At 29.7% G+C, this 13,886-nt stretch overlaps 1 protein-coding gene across 1 annotated transcript; it reads left to right on the top strand.

Moving 5' to 3' along the window:
* Positions 1–6,904: 6,904 nt before the first annotated feature.
* LOC105128951 (zinc finger A20 and AN1 domain-containing stress-associated protein 1) lies at positions 6,905–8,864 on the top strand. Its single transcript, XM_011030811.1, has 2 exons — positions 6,905–7,153; positions 7,991–8,864. The coding sequence occupies exon 2, from the start codon at positions 8,007–8,009 to the stop codon at positions 8,520–8,522; it is 516 nt and encodes a 171-aa protein (XP_011029113.1). The 5' UTR covers positions 6,905–7,153; positions 7,991–8,006; the 3' UTR covers positions 8,523–8,864.
* The last annotated feature ends 5,022 nt before the right edge of the window (positions 8,865–13,886 follow it).

The raw sequence follows: 13,886 nt of genomic DNA, 5'->3' as shown, positions 1-13,886 counted from the left end.
ATATATCGTGCACAGGGTATCATGGCAATTTGATAATTGAAATCATGAGTGTTTTCTTTTCAACTTGTACATTATGATATGTATACTTATGGATATTACTTAATGTATGTTACCCCTTGTAAATCTATGAATGGTAGCTAGGAAACCACCATAAAATTATGATTCCAAGAGGATAACGTTCAATATAGTGTAAGATGCAGTATTTGGAAGCCAGGGAAATGATTTAAAGTGTTTTGTTTTTTTCCTTTTATGATGAAAATTAGAACAGGTTAGGAGATTAGAACAAGCATATGGCTGCCAAAAATGAAAAGACCATGGCAGGTTAATTACTCCACGAAAACTGGGAGTTGGGGTCATGATCATAATGGCCTTGCTTATTTGACCTTTATTGGCCTCCTGCTCAAGAGTCAGTAGCTATAGAGTTGGCAGAAATTGATAGATATTAGATGGTGGCGGTGGAAAGTTAAGTAGCTGGGCATAAATATTGTGGCTCGAAACACAAGTAACATTTGCAATTATATTTGCAGATGTCTTCATTTGCATTTTTCATATTCAATATGAGAGGTATTTAATTTGGAAAAAATATATATGTGTGGCTCCGTGCTATTAGCAGCAGAAGGTCTTTATAGTTCAGAAACTTAAAAGCATTCTGGCACACTCAACTTGAGATCCAAGAAGAGGGATGGATACTTTTTTCCTTGAGCAATATTCAACTCGGCGCCACTTTCTAGTCTCTCGCCATCTGCTCATCTCTCTTCTTTGAAACTCTATAGGCCCAGCTTAAATTAGCTGTCCCTGCTTGAATTCATCCAGCCCATTAGACCGAAGGTTGGATAAGGTGGGGTCGGTAATGGTAGCCCTGTTTCATCTTCTTCTTCTTGTTTCTTTCACTAGGCGAGCTATATTGTTGTTGTTTTTTCAATTAATAATGAGGTGTATCATTGGACCAGTTTATCCATCAATTAAAATTAAAATTAGATCTTTTTAATAATAATATTGACTCAAACCCATTACATTACTAGCCTTCAATATTGCACGTGATAGGTTTTGTCTTGTGAAGATATCTTTTGATGAGATAGATGGTATCTAAAATTTATAAATAGCTTAGATCCTCAAATCGTAACCCAAATATTGATATTACCATAGTTTCCTTGGTTAAGGAGATTTCGAATTGAGAGCACATAACCAATGTCCCCACATAAGATGTTAATGATGATATTTGTCCCAAATCTACATCATGGCTAATCTCTTAAAAAATATTGTTTTTAAATTTAAACTCAATATCATTACAAGTTTTTTTTTTTTTTTTAGAAAACACCCCTTAAAAAAAGAGGTTTACCTAAAACTTATAACATGCCTAGGCCATTGACTCCTAGCCAATATAAAATATTGATAATATCATAACTCTTTAGTTAAGATGTTTAATAGCTAAGAATATGTTTTTTTAATTTTTATATTCAGTGTTAATAATAAGATTATCCAAATTTACTATATAACTAGTTCCTCAAAAGATATTTTGTAGTAGCCATTAAAATATCATGATAAGTTTTTTTTTTTAAAAAAAAACACCCCTTAAAAAAAAAGATTTACCTAAAACTTATAACATACCTAGGCCATTGACTCCTAGCCAATATAAAATACTGATAATATCATAGCTCTTTAGTTGAGATCTTTAAGAGCTAAGAATACATATTTTTAATTTTTATATCCAGCATTAATAATAAGATTATCCAAATTCACTATATAACCAGTTCCTCAAAAGATATTTTGTAGTAGCCTAGTTTAATTTTTTATATACTCTTTGCTTTAGACTTTATCTTTTTCATAGTTTTTTTATAATAACATGAGCTCACTTCTAAACCTGATATCTTAAAATATATACAACAAATCAACGACCAATATTACTTATATATATAGCTCTAGTTTTCATGTTTGAGCTTATAACTTTATAATGGATTTTATCATAAAAAGATATATTTTAAAATTTTTCATACATCTTAAAAGAGAGGTAATACTTGGAATCTATAAGTTGCCTTCACCATTTATTTTTAATTTGATTTGAGATATTAATATCATCAAAGCTTTCCTACTTAAGGGATCTAATATATGGTTTATATCTTAAAAGATATTATTTTATGTTTGGGTTTATAACTTGCATTGAATTTTATTATGAAAAGGCATCTTTTATAACAAAATAAGATTTAAAATTTATAAATTATCTAAACTCTCAACTCCTAACTGATATGGAATATTGATATCATTTGTTGTCAAAAATAAATATTTTTTTGTCACAATACCTTTTTTTGAAAAAAATAGTAAGCTATATTAAAAAATATAAATGTGCATAAATATATAATAATTTACCCATTTTGATATTTATTTATTTTTATTCAAGCATGGCTCCAAGGAGAATATGATCATTAGATCCACTTGATCTCAAAAGGAAAAAACAACTTCATTTTTAAAAATCAAATTCCCTATTATAAAAAATAAATAAATCAAATTCCCTATACACTCTCATCCTTAATGATATTTTCACATGCCTTTTCACAAAAAAAAAAAAAAAATGATTCATTTAGTATTATCCATGATGCCAATTAACAAAACATTAAAGAAGTTGGGTTTTTTCTTGATCATTATATTGCATACATAATAGTATTAGCACTATGGATTCATTCAGTGCCATTTTTTTTCCCTTTCAGCTATATGTTTTTAAAAATAAATTATTATTTTTATTGAATTGATTCAATATTTAACTTAATAATTTATTTTGTTAAACTTGATCTTGGGTTCTCAAGGTATATATATAAAAAAAACTTCCGATATTTGGTAAACACTTAATTTTGCAGAAATATGTTTGAAATTTTCATTTTTCTAAAAAACTAAAAATGATAAGACTAGAAATGAAATTTTTTTAAAAAAATGATATCTCTTTTGGAATTTTTTCCCCTTAAGGGAAATGATAAAGAAATCAGGTGTGGAAATCAACAAGAGGAGATAAGAAAATAAAAAAATAAAAAATAAGTAACTAGAGCTACAACATCAACATGCTGGCTATATAATTAAACCCTTACCCAAATGATTCCAATGGTATCAAGAACAAATGCGAACAAATGCCATAGAGCTTTGAGGGAGCCGCGCCTCCCCAATCCATGGAGCTTTGAGGGAGCCGCGCCTCCCCAATATGACAGCCTTTCTTACATTGACACATGTGTTAGATATATATTTTTTTCATTTAATTTAGCCTTTTTAAATTAGTCTTGAGTTTTATCTCACCTTAATCTAGAAAAGGCCTAATCAAGTTTTTTTACATAGAATTCCAACCATATTTTTTTACTTTTTTGTATTTAATTTTGTGTGTTATTGGACTAATTTAGATTTATTTTAGGCTAATATTTTTTTTTCTGAGATTATAATAGTGTTTTTAAGGTGTTTCAATGTTAAATTAGGTTGAAGAATATTTTTTTAAGTTAAAATCTTACATCTTAATTTCTCAACCACTTAATTGACAGTTTGAATATAAAAACATAAATGATATGTCATCTATATTGTTTTTAGAAAAAGAAAAGAAAAGAAAAGGATAAATAACACCTAAACTAGTTGTCTAGCATTCTTTTACCCTTTTTCGGTGCATTCAAATTAAATTAAAATTAATTACATTAAATTAGTTAAAAATATGTTTGAGGTGTTCATTTCGGTTGGTCTTTGTTAAAATAAATTAATTTATAAACTTTTTGAAATATTATTTGATAAAATATCTTTTCATTTTTACATATATATATGAATGAGATTGCATCCTTTTTTTTAATTAAAAAAATTCTTTTTTTTGTACAATCCTTCATAACATATATATTATTTTTTCCCTTAAATTTTATGCAAAGTTTTTACCATGTGTGTCTATTTTTAACATAGTATAATTAAAGAATAGTTCTAAAAAATAAAAAAAATAAAGTTAATGATCTCAACCATATTATTAGTGTATTATTTATTTTCATCATATTATTAAATTGTAAAATTTTCATAGAATAAAGGAATTTTCTAAACTTATTTTTCTACAATTTAAGGTTATAACCTTATGATTTTTCTTAGATAATGGATTTGAAGCTGATGAGTTATAAATGGATATCTAAAGTTTTTACTAAATTAAAATAATGAATAGAATATAAATATTTAATTTAGATATATATATATATCTATTATAGACACAATCCATAAATATCAAACTATCGAATAAAGTTTCACTTTGATTCTTAAACAGAATCACTTGTTCAAAATTTGAAGTTGGTATTATTTAGCATAATGACATATATAATTCTTATTTTTTTTTAGAGAAAATCATTGTTGGGCTTCTAAATATTCACTTTTGCGGATACACATATGTTTGTGATGGAATAAGAAAAAAATTAATTTTTTTAAATGAGTTGGATTTATAGTTATTAAATCTGAATTAAGTTGGTATAAGATCCATAGTATGAGTAGGAACTGTAGGATAGATTAACCTAACTTAATTATAGATTAACCTGATTTAATTATTTTTTAAAATTTTATAAAATACAATATCAACATCTAATTGTATCTTACCATATTTTGATGAAGAAACGTAAACAGATTAAGATGATTCCATCAATTCATGATTTCGCCAACACAAATCACAATTCTTGAGATTTTTTTTCCCAATCTAGAAGCACAGATCCTTCTACTGGTATTTTTGAGTGATTGTGAAGGAAAAGAAAGGAAGAAGAGAGGATCTTGTGTGCTGCAAGTTGGATTTGTATGTCTTTTTTATTATATATTTTAACTCAATTTTAAATGGTTTATTGTAGCTAATTAAACTCTGGTTGATCTATTTTTGTATGGCTTGAATAAATTGAATTCCACTTAAATTCAAATCTATATCCTCAAGAGCACTCTGAAAAACTTGGAGATGGTTTTTTTAAAATGAGTTCCGTAATCCATTACTATATTTTGGTGCTTCTCGTGGTGTAAAAAGTCTTAATGATTATTTAGAAATATGGTTGAAATATTTTTTTAATTTTAATTATTATTTTTTAAAAAAATTATTATATTTTATGTTTTAATATGTTATTTTTAAATAAAAATTATTTTAAATCACAACCACTATGATAATTTTAAATTTATGCTTATAAGGTGATGATCAAAATTTCCTCAATGGCAATTATATCGTTATTTGATTATAAAATGGAAGGAAGTGGCGATAAAATAAAATTAACTTAAATCCTTCCAAACAAGGAAAAAGACCGCTAGTCGTCGACACTAGCAATGCGCCCAGCAAAGCAACGGCGTTACGGGCCCGTTCATGCATGACATCCACGTCACAAGTGACGACATAGAGAACATAAATCAACCATCACGCTCACCAAGCTACGTGCTCTTAAAACGCGCCAATTCCACTAATGAATAAGAACACCCCGCAGGCGCTCTCTCTTTTGAATTTGAACCCCACATCCAGTCCCCGGTTCCTTTCTTTACGAAAAAGAGCTTATCAAGTCCTTATTCTTTAAGTTTTGTGTCAATGCGGACCCTTCTATCCGATTCTATTAAAGCTTGCCCCTAATCTTAAAATTTCACCATTGATTTTGATAATTTGGCAAACTAAATAATGGGTAGCTTTTGAGGGTTGATATAGGTGGCAAGTGAGTGTACTTATTGCTTTGTTAACTATATAGTTGAACTCCCAAGTCATGCCTTGACCATACATTTCTTATGCATCCTTTAATGCATTGTTGATTTATTTTTCATTGAACCCAGAACCTAATGTTATAAGATCTCATTACTAATACTTTAATACAATGTTGTACAGCTCATAAATATAATAAGAATTTATTATAAAAATTACTAGTCAAGTACAAATATCTTTTAATTTTATAAATAATTAAAAAATATAATTTTTTTTTATTATATACACTGCATAAAATATATAATGTTATAAGATCTCATTGTAAGATGGTACAAGATAAATAATATATGTTAAACGATAAATATATTACAACAATTACTATAATAATAATACTTGGTTAAATTATGTATGCACATAGGATATACCCGAAGAAGTACCAAATAGCTTTTACTAAATTTTTAAAATTATATAAATTAGATACTTTATTCATATCTTCAATTAAGGTGAGATGAGAGAAACAATTACTATGATTGTCAAATATTTATTTTCTCAAATTTTATCTTATTTTGATAAAAATAACATTTCTCAGTACTATGAAAGTAATTTATGATTTTTATATATAAAGATTCATTCATGTGGGGAGAGGAAAATGTACATGATTTATCATAAGAGAAAAGAAATAGTGTGACAAGTCCTCATTTATCTAAATCTGAATGGGAAACCAAATATTGATGACAATTATTATTGTTATTATTTAGTGTTTGGACATTTGATTGTTGCATAGTTTTATAGTGCAAGGTCCAATATGATAAAAATAGTAAACGAGAAATACTAAAAATTGCCATGAAACCACATTTCTCGACGATAATCTTTTCCTGTACTGGCCCACAGCAAGGTGACCCGATTTAGAATTTTAGATTTGAGCCCCACCGGTCCAGTTAAAAGTAAGTAGGGCCATAGTACCTGCATCGGGAAGAAGCGTGCAAGCGAAGAATTTGGCTCGTAAAAGGCAGGTCTCGCTCTCTCTCTCTTGATAACAAAAAAGTATTTTAAATAAAAAACTACATAAATACACTCATGGGCTCCACAGTCCACACTAAGGAACCGCCGATTTGGAAAATACTGACGTCAGAGTCAGATTGGAATTCAATCGGACAGCTAAGGTTTGTTGTTCCATGATAATACGATATGCGTTATTTTGCCGACATTAGAAAAATAAATAAATAAATAAATAAAACCGGGGGTTCCTCATGGACAACGGTTTGGCTCTCTTTATTACCCCTCAATCGACTCAAGAATCAGGGTTTTGGGTCACTTCTCTGTTCTCTCCTCCCCCTCCTCCTCTCCCCCCCTCTTCCCACTTCCTAAGAACTAATTTCCTTCTTATGTTAATTGAATCTATGATTTTTCTTAATCGTTGATTTAGAGCAATCATTCGGGAAAAAAAAAGATACGACACGCAAACAGAAGTCAGAGAGCGTTTAAAAGTTTCGACTCTTTCCAGGTTATCATCAGGTATGAAGTCTTTTTTATTTTCTGCATAAACAGATCGTGTCTGTCCATTGAGATCTTCCTGTTTCCTTGTGTTGTTCGTCGATGATAACAGATTTCTGGAGAAATCCTATGATGGCTTCGCCGTTGTTTTGGTTTTTTTTTTTTTTTTTTTTTGTTGGTGGATTAGTGTTAGAGCCGTTTGATCCTTAAGCATGAAGAATTTGGCCAGTGCAGATTTTATTATTAAATGCTAGTATTTAAATACTGCTCGGAAGTTTGTTTTTAAAATATTTTTTTGTTTGGAATTATATGAAATTAATATTTTTTTATTTTTTAAAAATTATTTTTAATATTAACATATCAATTTAAAAATGTTTCAACAAATTAAAAACACCGTTGAACAACGGTACCAAACTTTCTATAAACTGGAGGGATTCTTCAAGAAGGTCCTGGAATTGTTTTTAATGGTATCTGGTTTTTTGAAAAGTCAATATTGTCCTCCTCAGTATTGTAAAAAAGGAACTTACTCGGGGTCTTTTTCGTCTTTATGTAGTTGCACGTTTATTTATTAGTTCATCTTTCATTTTTAACTTTCTAAATTCCAAAATTTCCACGACTAATATCATGTTAGGTACTCGGTCCACTTGACAAAAGTACCTCCTGTTAAATACATAAATGCCCCTCTCACATTTAATTTCTCAAGCCAGCAGTTCTTTATAAATTGCACAGGACGTTAGGTTGATAAGAACTCCACGCATAATAGACGAACGGTGGTCTTTCTACATCTAGAGATTCATCGGATTGAGTACAAGAAAAAAGTTTGACTTACCTAACCCTGGTTATTTTTTTTCACTCTAGAAACAAGAAGGAAAACATGGGTTCTGAGCAAAACGAGGGTACAAGCTTTCCATCGTCACAGCCACAGCTTTGTGCTAATGGGTGTGGTTTTTTTGGCACGGCTGCAAACATGAACCTTTGCTCCAAGTGTTACCGCGACCTTCGTGCTGAAGAAGAGCAAGCTGCCTTTGCTAAGGCTGCTATGGAAAAGACTCTAAACATCAAGTCAAAACAACATATTGACTCTAGGGTTGCTGTTGATGCCCCTCAAGTTGCGGTGGCTAATTCCATGCAATCCGCTGAGGCCTCTTCGTCGGCAGAAACTGTTGTTGCTGCTGGCGATCAGGTGTCATCGAAGCCGGGAAATAGGTGCTTCAGCTGCAACAAGAAGGTTGGCTTGACAGGATTCATGTGCAAATGCGGTGGCACATACTGTGGGACTCATAGGTACTCTGAGAATCACGAGTGCTCCTTCGATTTCAAGGGTGCTGGCCGTAATGCTATTGCCAAGGCGAATCCTGTGATTAAGGCTGATAAGGTGGGGAGGTTCTGATGCTGATCCTTGAAGGGATTGGTGAATTTGGTTCTGTTCCTTTTTTGGTGTGGTTTTAATTAGGAATTTAGTGCTAGTTGGTTCTGAATGGTTGCTTTTTATACTGGTTATGGTTGAGTGTTTTATGGGGGATGGTGGAGATTAGGAATGGGGGCACCAGATGAATGTATTTGGGGGGTTTGTGGATGGTCGATTCCATAATGAAGTGGATCAATGGATTGTTAGTTGCAATTTGGTTTGAATGGCTTTCCTCTCTTGTTTCTCATAAGAAATCTTTACCACGTCAAGGTGTATCTCTACTTATCTGTCTATATAATATTTGCACGCCTTCTATTTTTTTAGAATGTTTGATTCTCCCTGATTGCCTGTTCTCCGTTTGAATATTCTTACCATGGCAATTGAAGTATTGAATCCTCCTGGGTGTTCAAATAAGCATAGAGGTTTATGCTACACTTTATAGTCATTCTCCTGAATGTACCGGTAAATGTTAATTATGCCCTTCCATAAGGTTAATTCAGAGATCGCAATATTGGAGTGGTTCCTACTTTCTCCTTCATATTGCCTGGACTAGTTAATGCTACTTGGTTCATTCTTCTTTAATGAAGTTGAAGTTGAACCACAGTGAAATTGCATCATCGGAGGTTCATATAATTAGCAGCATGTGTTTATGATAGGAATGCACAGATTGAGAAAAAGGTCAAATGGAAATGCAAAAGATTCTGCTGCAGAAGCGTAGCAACTAGCGGGACCCTAGAGTAGGACAGAAGCACCTGGTATTACGGCTACCGCTTGACCCTGGCTTGTCGAATTGAAACAGTGAGGGTCGAATTGAAACAGTGAGTGTAGAAGCTTTCTAGCCAGGGTCTGTATCGTGTTGGTAGAGGACCTGTCAGGCACGCAACTGAACAATTTATCTTTCTTCATCCTCGCCATGTCTCATCTTGTAGTCTGTCTCTGTTCATGCTACTAGGCTCCATTGCAACAGAAATAGGAGGCGGCCTGTGAATGAATTGTCAGCCGTGAACCTGTCCAAGTCCAGTCTTGTATTTTGTCGTATTTTGTTCGTGCTCCTTTAGCTTTTTACTCAATTTTGTTTGAATTGCTATTTTTCAAGTTGAAATGGTCAAATATCTCAGCCATCCGATCTAAGATTTAGTTGCGAGATGCTGTACGCTTACAGCAAGGGTGTTGCCTGCTGGGGGCTCGAATCGCTTTTTAGTTTTGATAGTTTCTGGAGTTCTGTCAAACTGAAATCGCGTCGAAGAGTTACAGCAAGGAAATCGAATTGAATCAATACACAACAAAGCTACAATGGAACAGCGTCCCATGTGAAGAAATAATTTGTCAAGCTCGGTCGAAGCAGGGACATTGAAAACTTGTAGTCAAAATTGGCTACTGTCTCTATTGATTTCTTTATGAACTGTAAAACTATGAACTATCACTTGGATTAGTTGTTGGAATTTTTTTAATTAAATAAATTATATATGAATAAAAAATTAATCTCAAATAACCTTTTATTTTTCCATTAAAAAACTCTTAATTTTTATAGATTTAATTCTTGATTTATGATAGCTGATTAAATATTGATAATAATAAGAATTAATTCTTTTGTAATTATTCATCCTTTTAACTTTTAAAATTCACTATAAAAAAAAAAGGGAATAAAGGGTTTTCGACTTGGATTTTTCATATTTTTATATTCTTTCTCACATCATTTTTAGTATTTTTATTTCATTTTGTATTTTGATTTTCCTTTCAAATCTAGAGTTTAGATTCATCTTGTTGAGAGATATTTAAGTTTTATATTTTTTGATTTAAAAATATTATTTAAAAGTGCATCTAAAATATAATGATGGCATTCAAATCTTGAAAGATATATTGCAAAAATAAACAAGTGAGATATAATAAAGTCTTAAGAACAAATGATTAATCTTTAACAAACAAAATTTCATTATTTTAAAGTGTCTCAACAAGAAAATATCATTCTTTATTTTAATTTAAGCATATATTTTTATTATTAGAATGCAAGCTATTATTATATTATTATATTTGTGTTAAAAATAAATTTATATGAACTTTAGGCTTTCCTTGAATTTTTTTCTTTATATTTAACATGTCTTGTTATGATAAACTAAATATCATTACTCACTAGTTTAATATATAAACTTTGATCTTACAATCTTAAGGTTTTATCCTTTTTATATTAGACCTTGTTTAGTTTATCATGTAAGAAAAAAATATTTATAAAAACTATTATATAGACTAATTGTGAAAGAGATTTTTAACATATTTAAAATTTAAGTTATTGATTACCTTTCTTTCAAGTTGTTATGTTCTCACATATAATTTTTTTCTTTAATTTATAATCTTTTGGTATGTTAATTTTTTTTATTCTTGTTTAATTTTAGAAGGTTGCTATATATCTTTGTTTTAAAGTTATACTTTATCTTTAAAAATTATTTTTCATGATATTTGAATGGTTTGATGCATGTCATAAATCTTATTAATTTATATTTTTCAATAAGTGAATCATTGATTTATTTGTGATAATTTAAGTTATCTCACTTATACTTTACAAGAGTGGTATAAAAGTTATCTGGTTGATTTTGTTCATATATACAGAAAGTTAGTGTGGTGAATAGATACAGTCTAGGAAGTCCTGCTTAAAAAAAATGAATTTTAAATGAAATTGTTTGTGACCCTTCCAATCTTTCTTAAGAACTTACTTAATAAAAATATTATTTACATGACATTATTTTTGTATATGTTATAGTTTGTAAATGAAGTAATGATAATTGAATAGATCTCAGTGAACAAAATAGGGCTTAATATAGTAACCTAATAAAATGAATGATTATGGATTTTACCTTGCATAGTTTAAATATCTTTATTTAAAAAGTTTCTCTCCTATAATTTTTTATTTTATTACTTGCTTATTGTGAAGTCAAAATATTTACTTACAAATATTATTGGCTATTATATATATATATATATATTACTTGACAAGTACTACTTTAATAGTAAGGATTTTATCATCACCTTTTGTCTTATATGATGAGAAACTTGAAAAGTTCAATAGATTAAACTTTAAGAGGTCATAACAAAAGATATTATTTTATCTGGCTACTTTGAACTCGAAAAAGTTCTTAATCGAGAAAGCGCTAAATTCATTAGAAAATAAATCTGACCTTATTACTGTAGTGGTTGTGGATGCTTGCAAACATACTGATATCATGTTTAAGAACTACATCTTGAATAAGTTGGACAATACATCGTATGATATGTATAGTTCAATCAAGACTGCAAAAGTACTATGAGAAGTTCTAGATAAAAAGTACAAAGCTAAAGATACTGATATGAAAAAATTCACAGTCGGTAAATCTCTAGATCTCAAGATGGTTGATTCAAGGATTGTAATGAACCAAGTTTAGAAGTTTCAACTGATCTTACATGACATGAATGTTAAAGATATGTCTCTAAGTGAGTCATTCCAAATGGCTACAATCATTGAAAAATTATCATAATCTTGAAAAGACTTTAAGAAATATCTTAAGTATAAACACAAGAAGATGATAATTAAAGACCTCGTTTTGAGGTTCGAGATAGAAGATGACAATAAGTTATTTGAAAAGAGAATCAATTCTTCTGGTGCTCTAAAAGAAAATGTTATTGAACAAGCAATAAAGTCTCACAACAAAAATTAAATGAAGTTTGGTGTGAAAGGTAAAAAAATTACCAAAAAGTTCAATGACAAGTGTTTTATCCACAACAAGACCGGACATTTGGTCAAAGATTACAAAAATAAAGGTAAGAAAGCAAACTCTAAGAAAAAGATTGCTCAAGCCAGTGTTACTAATAAAAGAGTGTAATAATGATAACTATACCTAGTTGATTGAATATTCCAAGATTTAGGTTCAAATGAAAAACTAAGTCATAAAATATTTTTGGTGGCGCTCAGAAATTATTATTTCCTACTTATTCATATGATAAAATATGTGTTAGCTGCAATATAGGTATTTATAGAAAAACATTATTTAACGTAGTTGGTGGGTAATTATTTAAGTTAATATCTTTTAATATTTGATAGTTACATTGTTGATTGAGAAAATATAATGTCAGGTGAGTCATGCTTTGGCATGAACATGCCTTAATACCATTTTGTGAGTTTAATTATATTAAAAGGTTCATGTTAGCATTTAATACTAAGTACTAATTACATAAAAGGTAGGTAAATAAAATTAAGTTTGGAAAATCTTGTTTAGGGATACAAAAATTAGGTTCAGGCTTACCCCTCTAAAGGACACTCCATGCCCATAAAAAAGTTTGTATGTAATTGGTCAGTTAAGCCACTTTAGAAATTATGATAGTTAAGTTAACTAGGTTTCTTAAAAACTATGCAAGTTGGGTCATCTATATTTCTTGGATATTATGTAACCTTTTATGGCATGGACCCAAAAGAAAAGTAAATCCTATTTGTTTGTGGAGTGTATAGATAAGATTATTGGTCTATCAATTTTTAAGTTAGTGATCTTGATTGACCTTACCTCATATTTTATGCTTAATTATTGTCTAAATCTTAAGTCAATCATTGATGCATTCATTTTAAGATTTAAAATGGGGGCATTAAGATTAAACATTTTAGTAGCTATCCAAGACTTTTTGTCCAGGATCATATAAGGTAATTTCCTCATATTCAAGTTAATCTTGAATACAAATATATATTTATCTCTTTATGAACTAGAATGAAAAAACACACGAGGAAAATATCAAAAGCTAAAATGTAAGTGTATGATAAGGAGATAAAATGTTAGCACCTTTTAAATTTTAAAATTGACAAATGAGGCATCATCGAGAAATTATAGGTTATTATTAATGGTTTATAGGCTTATATAAGGCTTGCTCTCACTATATCACTTTTATAAAATCATAATATTTGATCATTTTCTTTTTTAATCTCTATTCTCTCTTAGCTTGGAGATTTCAAATGAGTATTCATTATCAAAAATCTTGTAAACCAACCGCCAAATCACCATAAAAACCTATAAAACCATCATAAAATCACCATAAAATTGGTTTTGTTCCTTTCTTGCTCATTATAAAGCAATTTTGGGTATGATTTGAAGTTGTGGAGCTAACATTTTCTATTGTTTTTTACTATAATTTGATAAGAAAACTTAGTTTAAGATTAGCACTATTCCAAGAAATTAAGTTTTTTAAATTATAATAGATCCATACAAGATAACTAGTGGATCCAAGACTATAAGAAGTCTCGAAAAACTTTGGATGCAAGGTTAAAGAACCCAAGAGAGGGTTAACAGACCCTTATAAAGATTAGCAAACTCCTTAGAGTGGTTAGAAAACACA

The sequence above is a fragment of the Populus euphratica genome, unplaced genomic scaffold (assembly GCF_000495115.2).
Source record: "Populus euphratica unplaced genomic scaffold, PopEup_1.0 scaffold48.1, whole genome shotgun sequence".
In the NCBI taxonomy this organism is placed as follows: Eukaryota; Viridiplantae; Streptophyta; class Magnoliopsida; order Malpighiales; family Salicaceae; genus Populus; species Populus euphratica.
This window is presented reverse-complemented; position numbering and strand designations above follow the sequence as displayed.

Coding starts and splice junctions, on each gene's coding strand:
- LOC105128951 (XM_011030811.1), top strand. CDS start 8,007: ATGGGTTCTGAGCAAAACGAGGGTACAAGCTTTCCATCGTCACAGCCA.